This window comes from Podarcis liolepis, assembly GCF_965112155.1.
Source record: "Podarcis liolepis genome assembly, chromosome: 5".
Lineage (NCBI taxonomy): Eukaryota > Metazoa > Chordata > Lepidosauria > Squamata > Lacertidae > Podarcis > Podarcis liolepis.
Genome location: NC_139556.1, coordinates 22,561,387 through 22,578,216, shown reverse-complemented (window position 1 = coordinate 22,578,216; position 16,830 = coordinate 22,561,387). Strand labels below are relative to the sequence as shown.

At 41.5% G+C, this 16,830-nt stretch overlaps 1 protein-coding gene across 2 annotated transcripts in view; it reads left to right on the top strand.

Annotated features, from left to right (window-relative positions):
* Positions 1-16,423, top strand: part of ZCCHC24 (zinc finger CCHC-type containing 24) — a 112,053-nt gene extending 95,630 nt beyond the window's left edge. Inside the window, exons 4-5 of one of the 2 annotated variants that reach the window (XR_014525934.1) lie at positions 8,590-12,813; positions 12,979-16,423. Coding sequence is in view for 1 of the 2 variants with exons in the window: in XM_083502906.1 (XP_083359032.1) it covers positions 8,590-8,703 (114 nt within the window). In the remaining variant the exon portion in view is untranslated. Of the gene's footprint in view, positions 1-8,589 lie in introns of both variants that reach the window. The other variant, XM_083502906.1, reaches the window with a different exon arrangement.
* Positions 16,424-16,830: the final 407 nt, after the last annotated feature.

Genomic DNA, 16,830 nt, shown 5'->3' with positions numbered 1-16,830 from the left:
GTATAGGATGGTATATAAATTCAATAAATAAATAAAAAGTTGCTTGTGGGTTGTAGTCCTCACCTTGAATATATATTTATACAGAAAGGGAATTGTAGTATATTTTGACGACTTACCCTTTCCTCCTGCATGTCAGAGTTGCCATTTTAGATTTCCGTATGTGAGGGGGAGCTAAGCAATTACAATAGAAGGCAGCAAGATTCTCAGCATGGTTTAAAAGCCTGCTGTTGGATATATTCAACCTTAAATACCACACATTTTGAAATTGGATTTTTAATGGTTCATAACTGTTAGCAATTATATCACCACAAGTCAAGTAGTCATCATTACTACACTATGCAGGGATTGCTGCTGTCTGCCATGATGCCATCATTCTTGCCAGGCAACCCACTAGGTCTGTGTGTCTGCATATGGTGTTGAAAACACAGGATATGATAGCAGTTCTGTTGGTGGACCATCTAACAGACTGCTTACCAAAGCTGGCCATGATAATCTTCATAGTGATGCTGGATTCTCCAGGGTTTACAAACTTGGGTGAGTTTCATACCTGACTGGAGTAGCTCAGGATTTCATGGCTACCATGACAACTGTGGGCCTGCCTCAAATGGTACCTGGTCCCACACACAAATTGTAGGGCATGCGCTTGACTTGCTGCTTTGTCCTGGGCTGGGACAATATGGTCTGATGGCGGAGGAAGTCGGTGCGCTTCCCTTGTCATTGACAGATCACTGCCTGGTTAGGTTTAGTCTCTGGACAACTGCCCAACTCTGCAGGAAGGAGCTATTGAAATTGTCTATCCTTGGAGACTGATGAATCCAGGTAGAATCCTGATAGCTCCCTGTGTGGGTGGGAGAATTCCCACTGAAATAGATTGCAGTTCTGCCACTGTCGTGGTCAGTCTGTGAAATACAGAAGTGGCCCAGTTATCAATTCTATTGCTTCTAAGCCCCTGGTGGAGCTTAGCTCTCCCCTGGAGATTATAAAACTCTTTGGTTTACTGAGGAGCAATGAAACAAGTGAGCAGACCACTAGAGTGAAAGTACAGGAAGATTCATAGCGAGCCCAACCAAAACAGCTTAGAACTAGTTATTGAGCCTGTTTTGTGACAATGATGGTAGCAAAGGAATCTTCATTTTCCACCAGCATGGCATCTGCTCGATGTTGTCTGTTTTGTCACGGAAATTGCCTTGGTCATCCAGGTGGATAACCTGCAATGGAAAATGGACTGGGAGGGTTCTCTGCTGGTTCTCCTGGATTTCTTAGTGGTGGTCAAGTCCATCAGTTGTGGTACCCTTCTGGACCATCTTGAAAGGGTGGGGATTAGGAGCACAGTATTGAACCAACTCCATTGATTCATGAGAATTTGGACCCAGAAGATGGTGCCAAGGGACTGCTGTTCTTTCCCTTTGCTTGTGGGCCCTGGGGTCCTGGAAGGTTCCCTTCTCTCTCCCGTGCTGTTTAATATACACTGCACATGAAAATGCTGGTTGGGGTGTGGGTCATGGAGTCATCAGTATCCTAGTGTGTCACTCAACCCTACCTCTTAGTTTTATATGATCCTAGGGAGGCAGTTGAATGGCTGAACTGCTGTTTGGTAGCTGTGAAAGACTGGATGAGGTAGAATATGCTGAAATATAATCCACACAAAACAGACATGTTGTTGGTAGGTACAGTGTCCGACTTTTAGTCTGGGTTCGCAGCTTGTTCTGGATGGGGTCACACACCCCTTGAAAAATCAGGCTCACGGTTTGGGGGAGGGTACTCCTTGAATCCAATGCTATTATTAGATGTTCAGGTAGCACCTGACTTTTCCATTCCTGACGGAGTAGAATATTGCCATGGTCATTCATGCCACAGTAACCTATGGATTAGGTTACTGCAAAACACTCTAGGTGGGTATGCCTTTGAAAAGCATTCAGGAACTGCAACTGGTGTCACAGCAAGGATGTTGATGGGTGTTAGGAATTTTTAGTCTATCATACCAGGATTTGAATAGGCTGCAGGTTTGTTTTCAGCATCAATTCAAGGTGCTGGTGTTAATCTTTAAGGCTTGGCACCTGGGCACCTTGAGGACCATCTTCTTCCATATGAGCCTCCCCACATGCTACAATAGTCATCTGAGGTACTGGTCCAGGCATGCTAAGAAATTACCAGTGCTACGGCCTCCTCAGTAGCAGTGCTCATCCTGCGAGAAGCCTTGCCCGAGGCCCCTGCAATATATATATTTTTGGATGACTGGTAAAATACCTAGCTGATTAAAAAGCCCTTCCACTTAATATTTCCTCCTTTTGATATTGATGCTTAACTCAGGTAGTTGCTTTGGAACTGATATTGCGGTATTGTGTTTTTATACATGATTTGGTTGAATTGTAGATTGTTTTATATTTTGTTGCTCTTTTTTAAAAAAGTCAACAACTAAATTTCTTGTAAAAATAGGAGGGATAGTAAGCTTTTTAAAAAAATAATAATGTAAAAATAGTGTGTAGAACCATAAGGTAGCCAAAACTATAGCTGATCCTGACGGATAATCACATGCAGAGTTTAGAAATGGGGGACATGGCTCTCCTCATTCTCTAACTGTAATCTCTGACCCCTCTCAAATGATCTTCCCAGAAATTGTGAAACCTACCCAGCTTATTTGTGCTTGACATCTTGATGATTTAAGATCAAATTCTGAGAACCTGGGTTAAATATGAAAACGGCTTTTCTCCATTGTTCCTTGCTCCATATGAAGGGAAGTGCATCCCGTCTACAGCTGAAACAACAGCACACAAGTTCTCTCTCTCTCTCTCTCTCTCTCTCTCTCTCTCTCTCTCACACACACACACACACACACAGTCTCTGATGACAGAGGCAGGAAGGCAAAATCTTAGTAGTCTGCATATGCAAAGCAGTCTGCATATATATCTTGGCAGAGATGGGCAAAGTAGTCACTTTTGCACACATTAATCCATTAATCCAATATATCCAAATATAAATAGCTAAAGCTATTTTTGGTAATCTGCATACTATCCCTTGCTTTTTCTTGTAGGACTAGCTGCAGTCCTTAACAGTTGCCAACAGGTTTACCATACCCATTGAGTCAATCACCCATCTCCTACTACCCTTCTTAGAAACCCCCCACCCCACCTTCCCACTATATATAAGGGTCTGGTGACTTCTGTTTCAGTGTATCTGAAGAAGTGTGCATGTACATGAAAGCAGAACAAACTTAGTTGGTCTCTAAGGTGCTACTGGACATTTTTTTAATGAAAAAGATGCCATGCCCTGGGAAAAGATGACATATGGGAACTCCCACAAAATTCCAAAATTGGATCTTCACTTGTGGTTTGTTTGGGGGGGAAACATAAACCATGGGCTTAGGTTCAGAGACATGGCAGGAGCAAGGGGTCAGCATTACGGGAACTTCTATGTAGCACTCTTCCTTCCGATTAAACCATGGTTTGGTTGGAACAACCCATGTGCAAACGCAGCTCATGGGACTGACATTGGAGGCAGGAAAGTGGCACCCTTCCCTCTGGAATCCACATCCATCAATTGTTTCGCCTCGATGTCATCAGATGACAAAAACCTGGATGTATCTGAACCCAAAGAAGTTAGTAAAATGTAGTTTAAATTCATTATAGTATTGTTTCCTACTGACATTTGTTATTTCTAAGACTGTATCAATATTTTTCAAGGCATGATTCAAACCAGCATGCAATTAATTGTGGCATGTCAAATCAGTTGCGGTTTGGCACCTGATCTATTCATCTGGAACTCTTGACTACATGCAAACACAAATGCTAATTAACCGTAGCCCTCTCTCACACAATATGTTCCAATACATTTACGTCGTGCACATTTTACTCAGCTCAGGCGACTTTACTGCCAGGCTAGTGTGCTGAGGATTGCAGCCTTCATTCCTCAGATCAGCGCAGCTCACCATTCACACAGCTCCAGGGAAGTTTCCATGTCGCCCTTTAACACATAGTTCTTTCTCAGTGTGGTTAGTTAGGGCTGTATTTCCCCCACCCCACCCCACCACCAACAGCACTGTGGTGGTGCTCTAAAAGAAACAAGGTCTCCTTCCCAGGAGGCTGCTGCTTTTTGTTTCAATTAGCTATTCGCTGCCCTTTTGGTTTGACGTCACAGTGGGTTCGTGATTGAGCTGGCATGTATATCCATTTCCTTGGGTGTTCTTGGCAGCGTTGCCACCCAGATGCCAGCCTCTGAATGGTCATGTCCCCACTCCCTCCTGCCACTTTCTAGGAGAAGCATCAATGCCGTGGCTTCTTCCTGGTTGGCCTCCTGTCAAGTTCCTTTTTAAAAAACTGTTGTTATTTTGGCCTTCTCTGCTGTTTCTGTAACGACAGCTGCAGAACTGGGTTCAGATTCAGCCAGTTGGTAGTTGCTTTGCTTTGCTGGATACTGTTTTATTGGGAGTGAAGGGTTTTTGGAAACATATAAATTGCTCACAGAATTCCAGACGTGTCACCAAAAATATTTCTCTCCTTTAAAAGATTCTTGTCCTGTGTTCCAGAAGGAAAAATACATATAAACTACCTGCAACATTACCTGCTTGGCATCCAGAAAACTATCAGAGAAATCATCTGTGTATGAAATGCAGGGTTGAGCCAAATCCTTCCATTACTTGGGGCATTTCACACATGACTTAAAGTGCTTTCCCTGGCTTAAATTGGTGTGTAATGCGAGTGTGCATTGGTCAGAATGCACATGTGTGCAAAGAACAGCTCTCTCTCAATTTGCATTCCATATTAACAGTGTACATTTATTCATACAAACAAGATGAAAGGGACTGGGGGGATTTAAGCCTCAGATACATAAACACATATAAAAGTTGCTAATTGATCACAAAAAACCATAAGAAACTTTGGTTGGGGATGAACAATAATTTTGAAGAAATGTGAACTAAATTTGAGTGGTATGATATAGGCATCCTCAGTCTTGGTGTACACATACACATTCTTGCTGTGGCAATTATTACAGGATATATAATAGTTATTATGGGAATATAGCAACATAAAGCAGGTTTTTTTCAGCCAGAACTCACCAGAACTCAGTTCCAGTACCTCTCAGGTGGGCACCATTGCTATTATAAGTGAACAAGGAGGTTTCGTGGTGAGTTTTGGCATCTCTTTTTCTAGAAAAATAGCACTGTACTAAAGAATCATATGTTGTTTCAATCCCTGCCCTGCAACCTGCAGGAACACTTCCCATAAGAGAAACAGGTGATCATTGCAAGGAATCCTGCAATGACCACTCCCCTTGTGTTTGTTCTACTTCTGCTGGGGACTTCTCAATGGAAGACTGGTTACGCATCTCTCATCTGCAGGGGGCCCTCTGCTGGGCTGTGGTTAGTCCAACCCTTGACACTGGTCCTGCACTCCCTCTGAGGAATGCTAATCCCTCTGCCCACTTTTGGTCTGCTCCTCAGCTTCACTTTTATTCCAGTGATACCAGAAGGGAGGCGGCAGGCAAGGAAAAGGTTTAGTGTCCCTCACCCCTTTTGCTCTTGAAGTTGGGCTCCCATGCCTTATTTTTTATGTGATGGGAGAGATCCACATTTAAACACATGGATCTGCACTGTCAGCTTTCGCCTCTGATACACATCAGGCAACAGCCAAATCCTGGCTGGTGCCCCACATGAACTGACCATGCCCTGGAACCCACTGCATTGCACCAAATTCTCTTCCACCATGGCGTACATCCCTTCATCCAAGCTGCTAGGACGTAGTTGGCAAATGAACTGATGTGGACAGTGCTTCCTTCCACTAGAAAACCTGGGCCACCCCACTACTGCTCTAGACTATGGCCATCATTACCCTCACAAAATGCTGCGCTTGCTTACTATGCTTTGGTTTGCATACTGGTTTAATGCCTGTTGCTTTTGTGCTGTTTCTGGAGCCTGAACCTCAGCCGCACTTCACCAGATGCATGCAGCCCAAGCACTGCTTTGTGGCCTCCAACTGGCCCATAACAACCTGATTTCCTGTGTTTGCAACGTCTGTCCTCTGCAAGTATGTCATAACGTGCTGGTAACAATAACATTTTCTGAGATCTAAATGGGTTGCAGGCCAATAAAACTGAAATCAACCAATGCCTGGGAAAAGCAAACCAGGGAAAGATATTGTTTCTGACTGCGGTCCAAGAAACTCTTGGCACCCCCAACATCCTTTGCTCTACTTCCAGGAAAAAATTATTCCTGCGTATTTGTGTTAATTTGCTTTAAGCTAGTTTATATCAATAAACACGATAACTGCTGCATTTGTCTCTCTCGGGTCAGGTCACGGCAGCTTCTCCCCCAGGCACTTTCGCACAGTGTCCTGAGCTAGAGCCCTTTGGCCCCCTCTATCATGGACTGGGCAGGGTCCCCTCTGCCCCCTGGCTGGGAACCTCATAGGCCACTTTGGCCAAAGCAGTGGAGCTACCATTGCAGCAGAGCCAGTGGGAAGGAGAAGGAAATTGCACAAACCTTCAGTTCCTAAGCAGACCTTTCATAGCACAGAATAAAGGAGGCCCTTGCGGGGTGCGGGGGGGGCTCTCTTTGTGAATGCCGGGAAGAAAAGATATAAACCCTCAGATTTTATCAAGTTCATTCATAATTTTAACTTATTTCAAGAAATATGGCAGTGCAGCTATTCAGGTACAAGAGCAAGCTGGGTATTTATTTTTTGCTTAAATCTTAAAATGTAGTAGACCTTTGCTCATTTCCTTAGGGTTGTTCTTTCCGACTCTTAGCTAGTGGTTGGTTTCCATCTCACTTACACGGTGTGTAATTTCAGACAGCACTTTTGTTTTTATGATAGACATTTGAAGTGAACTGCTGGGGAATAAACAGCTGATTTCATTTCTGGATTATGTCTCTCTTCAAAAATGTCTTATTTGTAGTTAAGATTTTAAAGCTGCTTCGGGGAGGGTTGGTGAGGAAAGAGCAGGAAGGCTGCAATCTGAAACACTCTTGCTCCGCTAGAATAAAAACGTTTAAAGTACTGCAGCCAAAATCATGGTCATATATTTGGCGGGGGGGGGGGGAGGATGGTGAGCATATTGCTCGGGGTGATGGGGAGGCAGGAAACAGATGATTGCATAGAATATATGTGGTACTCCAAAAACCTATACATTGCTCTGACAATAATTCTTTGCAGTGAGAGATAGATGTGCAATTCTGACGCCATAAAGAGCATTTAAATTGGTTTCTACAACCTTTCCTACATCCCTTTCCCCCTTTTCTTAGTGCTGTGTTCTGTGCTGAGGCAAGATTTGAATCATGCTTTTACATGTAAAGGAATATGGTTAGCTTCCCAGTGTTCACTGCAGATGGGGGACATCCAGGGTTAATGTCAGCAAGGAAAAGGAGAGTGCTCTGCACTCTTGTGCAAATGACTACCTCAACAAGGTGCTCTCCAGGTGATTTGAACCCTTCTGGGATAGCTCAGTTGGTAGAGCATGAGATTAAGAATCCTTAATCTCAGGGTTGTGGGTTCAAGACCCACCTTGCCAAAAGATTCCTGCAATGCAGGGGGTTGGACTAAATGAGCCTCATGGTCCCTTCCAACTCTGTGATTCTGTGGATTCTCATTGTCCCTGACCACTGGGCCACACTGGCAGGGACTAATGGGAGTTGTAGTCCAAAACATCTTGAGGACACCAAGTAGGGAAAGCTGTTGTGCAGGCCATGCTATCTTTGAAGGTGACTCAGAAAGTGCAACTAATCCAGAATGCGGAAGCTAGACTGGTGATTGGGAGCAGCCGCTGGGTCCTGAAATACCTACATTGGCTCCCAGTACATTTCTGAGCACAGTTCAATGTGTTGGTGTTGACCTTTAAAGCCCTAAAGGGCCTTGGCACTGTATACATGTAGAAGCATCTCCACCCCCATGTTTGGCCCAGACATTGAGATCCAGCTCTAAGAGCCTTCTGGCGTGAAGTGAAGTTACAGGGAACCAGACAGGGGGCCTTCTTGGCAGTGGCACCCACCCTGTGGAACACCCTCCCAGCAGATGTCAAGGTGATGAGTAACTGTATAACCTTTAGAAGACTTCTGTATAGGCAGCCCTGTATAGGGAAGCTTTTTAAAGTTTTATTATGTTTTCATATATGTTGGAAGCCACCTAGAGTGGCTGAGAAAACCCAGTCAGTTGGGGTAATAATAATAATAATAATAATAATAATAATAATAATAATAATAATAATATCATCATCTGAGGATTCCCAGATCTAACTTTGGTGGCTCTTGACAATTTTGGTATTTCAACAGCCCACTTATCCTGAGAGTCTGGCAATATGCAAATATTTTAAATGGTAAACCACATGGGAGACAGATTACTGTTAAACATTCACCCTTTGCCTTTTTAATTTGTATGTGGTACCCGGTGATTCTATGTGTTTTAAGAATTTGTGGCAATGATCAACATTGAATGTTCTTTAATCAGTGGGCAGCCGTCTATAAAAGTTCTCTGTTCATCTCCTAACCTACAATGTTTAGAATGGCTGCATATTGCTATGGTTTCATGTGTCTTTGGAACAGAGCTGCATTTCAGTTCACATTAACATGAATCTATGCCTGTGCTTACCTTCCTTATGCAGAGACCCTTGGAAAAGCCCGACGGCCTGGATGTTTCTGATCAAAGTAAAGAACACCCTCAGCATCTCTGTGAGAAATGTAAAGTGTTGGGGTACTACTGCCGCCGTGTGCAATAAATCAACACAGGGATCACCTCTGCCACCACGTTTTTACATCCTCTGGCAGCAAACAGTCAAAAGGAAAGAGGAGGGGAGGAAAAAAGAACATCAGACAAGAACCCCAAACATCACCAATATTGCCTATCAACAAACTAATAATACGCCTTACCTTTAATAGAATGTAACCCTTTTCCTGTGTATGTGTATACGTGCAAGTTGTATTTATAGGACTATGGTGTGTTTATATATATATATATATGAAACAGATGTTACTGATGTAGGGCACAAATTGTCAAGCGCTGCTGCTGCTGTACTGCCGTCATCCTTTCCTGTGAGTCTTGCATAACAGCCTCACACAAGCCAGATTAAAACAGGTGGGGGGGGTGGTTGTGCAGTAGCAGTTTTTGCTGGGCTGTGCCCATCATGTTCATGATGAAATCACCGACGTGGTTTCTGTTGATTGTTTACACAGTTCCAATATCCTGCCCAGGTGAAACAGTATTGTTTGTCAAGAGAGGTATATAATAACGTCATGGCTTTTGCAGGCATTAGACAAAATGGGTGGAAATGTTAAATGTGGGTTCTAGCCAATGCCACAAACGATATATTTTTCTAATACAAAGAGGGCTAAGCTAGAAAAAGGTGTGCATGTGTGTGTGTGTGGGAGGGGGGAATGTTCATTTTCCTTGACTTTAGGGTTGGTCTGAGAGTTGCATCTGATTGCTTGCTTTCCAAGAGTCCAGGGCCACTGAAATGAGACTTTTGGTAGGCTTTTGATTAATAGAATCTTGAGGGTTAAAAAGAACAAGTGAATAATTGTTTGAGGGAGTGTTTTGCATGGAAGTATAATGGTAGAACAGGAAGGGTCGATCAGGAATTCATCTTTCTTAGCCAGTAGTCTTAAGCATGCTTCCTCAGAAGAAGTTCCACTGAAATCTATAAGGCTACTTTTGAGCAAATGCGCTTAGGATGCATTTGTTGTTTCAGGGCGTTGTTGACCAATACCGTTCCCTTGTCACAATTTCTAAAGCTTCTCCTTCCTTTCTTTATGTACTTGCTATGCAAGTGGTGGCTGAAATTCCGACTGTTGTGAATGCCACATAACCAACCACCTTATATAGCCAACACGATAAATTCAACTTTCTTTGTCTCACCATAGCAGGCTATCCCAAGCCCTCCCTGCCCCATTATAATTCTCATTCACATACTCTGTAGTGCAGTTAGATTTTTCCTGCAGTGAAATGAGGTGTCACTAACTGATCTGCTCACACACTATGTTCAAGATGTACGTACTCTCCACATCTAAAGACACACATCAGCTCCTAAACAATAGATAGTGGGAGCTTCCCCATAACCCTTCAGCGGTTCCTAAACAAAAAATATTGTTGATGTATTCATTTATGAGCTCTGTTTGAACTGTGCTTGAGCCACACATGACTTAAAGACAGTGATGGCGGAGGGCAGGAATGGCTATACACTTGGGACTTGCCAAGCAATATGGCACCAACAATTTTGCCTACATTATAAATGAAGGAAATTTCATACGTTACACCCCTCAAGTAGATAGGGTCCACTGAAAATTGTTGTGGCATGGTGGTACTCTGCACAAAGCATGTTTGTAATCAAGCTCATCACAAAAAGGCGCATGCAGAGCAATGTAATAGTTCAGAAGCTCTCCATGTTCACAACAGCAGACCCTATGATTTTGCAAAATGGTTATGGAGAATCCTCATGTGCCACTACGCCAAAGATTTTTGGTGGGGGCCATAACGCCTTAATCAGCCTTGAGCTTAGACCAGCAAAAAAGCATGATGGGAGTTTGGGACAAGGAACACCTCATTCACTTGCTTTCATCACTGCTTATGAGCTTCTATGTGGCCTACTTTTTGTTACACATAAGACCAAAAAAAGCTCACTCACAAGACTGAGCACCCAAACTGTTTAGAATACCCAAACCATACTGCATGCCATTACAGGGTTGCTACTTCAACATCACTGCAGAATATATGCCAGTACAAATATTTAGGACCAGGGTGGGCAGAGGTAAATTTACTGTGAATCATGGGAGACATATTCTCCATACCTTAACTGAAAATATATATATATACTTGGGCCTACTTATTGTGTATTCAGTGACACTTTCAGGAAACAACTACACCAATTTCCTATTAAATATCAAATAATATATCTAAGTAGCCATAGGGATATCATAGGAATGCATAAAGGAAATTCCATTGCAAAGCTGTCCCTTCTTCCTATCTTCTAAAACTTTACTATATTAGTTTAGGGGAAATGTAATAATTGCACCAAGTGAGAGAATTTTCAAGTGTTATTTGTGAAGCAGATAAATTATTGGAGCTGCTCTAACTCCTTTCTGTATTATGTATTAAATTTAAGAGCAGGGATAAAGCAAGTGACTGGACCATTTGCCTACACAACCTGTTTCTACAGAGAATCACAGGTGGACTGTGGCTCTGGGTAATATTCACTTGAGATGATCTTCAACGGGGATGTTTTGGTTCCTGGCAAAGCAGGATCATTTCTGTGTCAAATCATCTCATGTCAGATCAGCTAGGGATGATGCCATGTTATCCATAAACACGGTGAGTATTTCTGTCAGCAGTAGCAGTGAAGTGCTTCACTGATTATCATCATGTATAAGAAAACAATGCTTAAAAGATGTTTCACATCTGGAACCCAGTAGGGTAATAGTGGGCTGCAGGGCAAAGAGAGTTTGGGCAGATCGTCAACCATCATTGCAGTGGTCCAGAAGCTCAGGCTCCTTCCATTCCCGTGGTAAACACAGGAGTTTGTCTTCTGCTGAGTCAGTCTGGCAGCAACGCTCAAGGATCTCAGGCAGTAAACACTTTCCTCCAGACTTCTGCATATCCCCTACCACTGAGCTATGGTCCCACCTGTGGGATGTGGGCCTAAAGGCAGACAGTGGTTTTGAAGAGCATTGAAAGTGCTACGGTGGAGGTGTCTTTTTCACTGTTACCTTGGCCAAAGAGATGTTGCAGGTTTCTGAAGCACTATGAAACCTGCCAAACCTCTTTAACAAAACTGGATACACCATGAGAAATTATGCTTCTCATACCGCCACCAACACTCTGAAAATAATTGCTGTGTATCCTGGTTCCATGCCACAGTGGTTAGGAGCAGAGGACACCAGCACTTAAGTACAGCCGCAAGCCAATCTGAAGCTGAATGTTGCAGAGCTCTTTAAAGAAACAGGTGCACTCTTTCTAATAGTAGAAGCCCTATTCCAGTAACAAATTTCGTTGTGAACCTGTCATGTTGTTGCCGAAAACATAAATTCCTTTTATTTTCCTAATTCCATTAAGCAAATAAGTCTCATATGGATGGCAGGTGGTATTCATTCAGAATCCGTAGAAATTAATTAACTTAATTTAAATAGTTTATAGCACCATCTAGCAGCACTGCATGTGACTGTGCCTCAGTATCTCTGGGCTAGATCCTGCAATAATGACTGATTTTATCAAATTTGACAAGTCATGAATTCTCCCTAGGGCTCAATAAAATGGGTGTGACATGAATCACTATGCCTACCTTCTGTGGGTATTATGGATTCTGTCAAATGCAACTGTAGAGCCAGTGTGGCTTTTGTTTTCAAATATGGTTCCCTGAGTGACTTATGAGTGACTCAGTGACCACTTGAAGATATTGTGATTATACAAAAGCAAGGGATCAGGCCATTTCTGCATCAGATATTGTTTACATGAGCAGTTATCCTGAGGCAGAAAACCCTGAACTTCTTTATCTACTTTGTTTACGTGATCAAGGGGCTGATCAAAAGCAGAAAGCAAGGAAGACTGCTCCTGTATAAAAAGTTCTAACTTTCCTTCCATTTCATTGCCAGATTAAGTGACTGTGTAAAGAACAGTACAGGGCTCATTATCTTGGGCACGTGGAGGTGAGTGGTGGCATTTAAAAACTTGAACTCTTAGTGTTAATTCTGTTTCACTCTTGCAAGAGAGTTAACAATATGGTTACAAAAGAGCCATATGTTATATCATATACAGTATTTCTCTTTGACCATTTATAAAATGTTAGCAGTAATATCTCCATATCTAATAAGGAAAAGTGAAATATGAACTAAGATAGCTTGTAACTGGGATTGCAATGCCCAACTTTTCTCAGAAAACAATCTGTCTCTTTTTAAGAAATACATTTCTAGTGCAAATTTAGTGCTCTTACATCACATCCACTTGCAGAAAATGCCAAAAATACGCTTTGTAAACAACACACCTGGAAAATCTAGAAGTTTATCAGCATGTGCTAAAAAATAATGGGCAGTTTGCACACTTCTTTTTTACATATGAAGATAAGCCATTCCTATAGGTACATGTGCAGGATTATTTTGACTGGTATATAAAGACGCTTCTAAATTTGACTTCTTTCAGCAGCACATAGAGCAGTCTTAAAAACCACTCTGGAGCCGCTGCCGCCCCCTCTAATATTCAGTAGTGGCTTTTCAGGGAGTACTAAGTGCTGATTTTGGAAGGCCCATCTGAAAAGATGTTGTGCATATTCACCCCTGTGAATTGGCAACTCGCAGGTCTCCAGCAACTCTCCTACCAGTGCCAATGTTATATTTACCTCTGGTATGTGGGGCCACTGGCTTTCCAACAAACGTGCCAACGACAAAATAAAATATAGAGATCTATGCATGAAAAGTGCCATGCTTTATGTGTCACAGAACCACCTGCTGTTCCATGTAACCCCTGTTTGTGTAAAATCTTTTTGAGCCTAATTGATTGAACCTGGAAATTCCAGTGAAAATGAAATGTGAGTTTAGGATTATGGAGTTAGATTCCCCCCCCCCCAAACTAGTTGTAACATGATCCAGCCAAAGCGAAGCACTTTTTAGGTCCCATCCATTTCAATGGGAAAGTTAAGCACATCAGGGGATAGGCCAGAGCGCAAACTTTATGGGTTGCATGCCTAAGATTCTAGGATAAATATCTGGCACCTTTAAAAAAGGGTTCTCTGATAGCAGGGCTGAGAAATGCCTTCACCCACCACATTGGAGAACTACTGCCAGGCAGACTAGAGAGCTCTTATCTTGGTGGGCCAACTATTTGGTTTTGTATGAGGCAACTCCCAAAACCTGTTGTAATCAGTGGGACTTAGAAGTGCTTACCTTTGGCTACATGGTGCCCACTACGTTGTTCTACACATTATTCAGGCTTCTGATCATGCAAGTGCTAAGTCATCCTCATGTAAACCTTGTTAAAATTTAAGCAAGCAGATATCGGGTTTTAATTCAGACTTAACGGAATGATCCACACTGTCATTCTTTAAGGCAGTGTGTGTATGTATATATATATATGATCTCAGTGCCTATCTGTTTTATGTCTACAAAAACCACTGCCTCTGGAAGTATTGTTGAATGGCTGTAGCACTCAGTAAGACGACTGAAATTGTAGCTATACAAATGAAGGTTTGTGTTTTCTTAGGATGAATATCAAAGGGACAATCGTGTGCAGTTAATAGATGTAGTCAATTGATATTACTGTTTACCCCTGTTATGAAATATTTTACAGTTTTACTTGCAGATGTGTATTTATCTTGAGTTATACTTGACATAGAGTTCCTTTCTTCTTTTTAATACTGTGTGTGTATTTTGGGGAAAATACTTTTTAGGTGTTTAAATTTTTGAATGGTTACAAATATTTCTTTGTAATACTGAATTGTTATCTGGAAACTCTTTGCAGTAACCTTTTTTGTATATATTTGAGGGCCTTTTTTTTAAAAAAAAACTATCGTTTGTTATGTTTGGGTTTTTTAAAAAGTGTTTTTACAACTCTGAAGCTTTCAAAAAGGGCCTTGGATTTTTTTACTAGAATACTAACAGAGCTAAGAGTTTTCTTAAGTATTATACAAAATTAAGGGTGTATCCTCAAGAAAATATTTATGAAAGGAATTTGCTTTTTTGCTTTTGCTTTTTTCTTTTTTTTACAATGCTTTTGTCTGTATAAAGTATGCAACAAAACTACATTAAGAAGGAAATATTGTCTACATAGAATATTATATGAAAGTTGGTACATAATTCTGACATGAAGAAAAAAAAACCTTGCAATTCTTTAAGCCATATTGTTTTTGTTGTTGTTGTTGTTTTTCTTTGGATGAAAATATCAGTATTAAGTAACCAGTATATTATTCAGGTGTTTAGAACTTATATTAATATGCTTATTTGGTTTATTTATATGTGTATTTTGAAAAGTATTGCCTTTTTAGAGAAGCTATAACTGATTTGGTAAGAATCAGATGTTACACTATCACTTTATGACCTTGTGAAAGACACACTTGTTTACAGTGGTGCCCCGCAAGTCGAATGCCTCACAAGACGAAAAACTCGCTAGACGAAAGGGTTTTTCGGTTTTGCGTTGCTTCGCTAGACAAATTTCCCTATGGGCTTGCTTCGCAAGACGAAAACGTCTTGCGCTTTTTTCTTAAAGCCGCTTGAAGAGGCGCAGTTGCGACGGACCGTGCTTCGCAAGACGAAAAACATCGCAAGACGAAAAGACTTGCGGAACGAATTATTTTCGTCTTGCGAGGCACCACTGTATAGCCCACTCCCAAAACTTATGCTTAGGATGGGGCTATAATGACTTCTATGTCGGCACAGTTTTATAGTAGCATAGCAGGGACTCCGGTGCAAAGAGTTAGATTTGAAGTGCAAATGCTCAAAGGACTTATTCACACATTATGTTTTTCAGGTGTACATCTAGTTTTTTTTTAATAACCTACTGCATACCTTAACATGCAAGGGGGTAAATGTGACAAACATGTAACATCATTTAGATTCGACAGCAGGGTTTGCTGCAGCTCCCTGGTTTTGTTGCAATGTAATGTGTGAAATGATCCAAAGAGTCCAGATTTGGCTTTCAGAAATTCTGTAACACGGTTATATTATCTGATTATTATTATTTTCACACTATCTCTTCAGGGTGGGTGGGTAGGAGGGGGGAGACATTGTTTTGCTAAGGAAGGCTCACAGCAGTTTGCAAAGACTCTGTGGGATTTGCGATGCCATGCTAGCAGTAAAACAATACAGTACTATCAATCAGTGGCCATAATCAAGAAAGAGTTAGAGCGACACAAGCATTTTGTGTTTATTTTTTATTTAGAATTCATAAAATGATACAATATGCATGTGCACGTATTATATGCATTTTACGCTTTATGGTTTCACATAGCTCCATTATATTAAGATTGTTTGTGTGATTCTTAAACCATGCTAAAATAGGAGATAGGTTCAATCCTGTACTGGGCTTGTTTTTCCTTTACAAAGGTTATTTAGAGCAGCAATCACTACATTGTATAAAACTAACCCTTTTATCATATTAACGCCTACCAGTTTAGATTAGTTCAATTACTTATAAATTTAAAGAAAAAAACACCATAGCTGTACCAACAGACTTCTTTTCAGTTTCAGTCGTATAATTTTTCTCTTCTGTAACTGGTAATTAATTTGTACAGCTTAATAATAATAATAATGATAACATTTCTATGGACATAGGCCTCAGGGGTGCCAGGCTTATTTCAGCCACGAAGGTGATAACTGGTTAACTGGGTTGTTTAAAAGACTGTCAAACCTCTGTTGTGGATTGTCCATAAAATGGCATTCCGACATGTGCCTTATTTGCTGAATAGTATATGGCTTGCTTTTAGCATTATAGCAGTTTAATGCTGTATTAAAATACTGCAAAAACAAACGATAGTGTTCTCCAGTTTGTTTCCTTCTGTGCCTCTTACATCTTTTATGCGTTGGGACCATGCCTGAATCCAGACCTGGAGTGCAAGTTGGAGGAAGAAGCCCCGAGGTCACTTGGCAAGAACCATTTAGTGCAAAAAGTGGGAGAGTCTGCAATGTTGTGCAAGCTATTTTTGTTGTGCAAGTGGCAGCACAAGCAAAAGCAGCATAGCAGGACAAAATAGTATAGGATAGGTTAACACAGCACAACACTTCTCTTGGCCCATGCTGGCTATTGGATTCAGTTGTGCTACAGTAAGAATTGTGCATGGGCACTCTCTGCAAAAAAGAAAAAAAGAAAAAAAGAGGTACATCCCTCCCTTTTTTCATCTACACACACACACACACACACACACACACACACA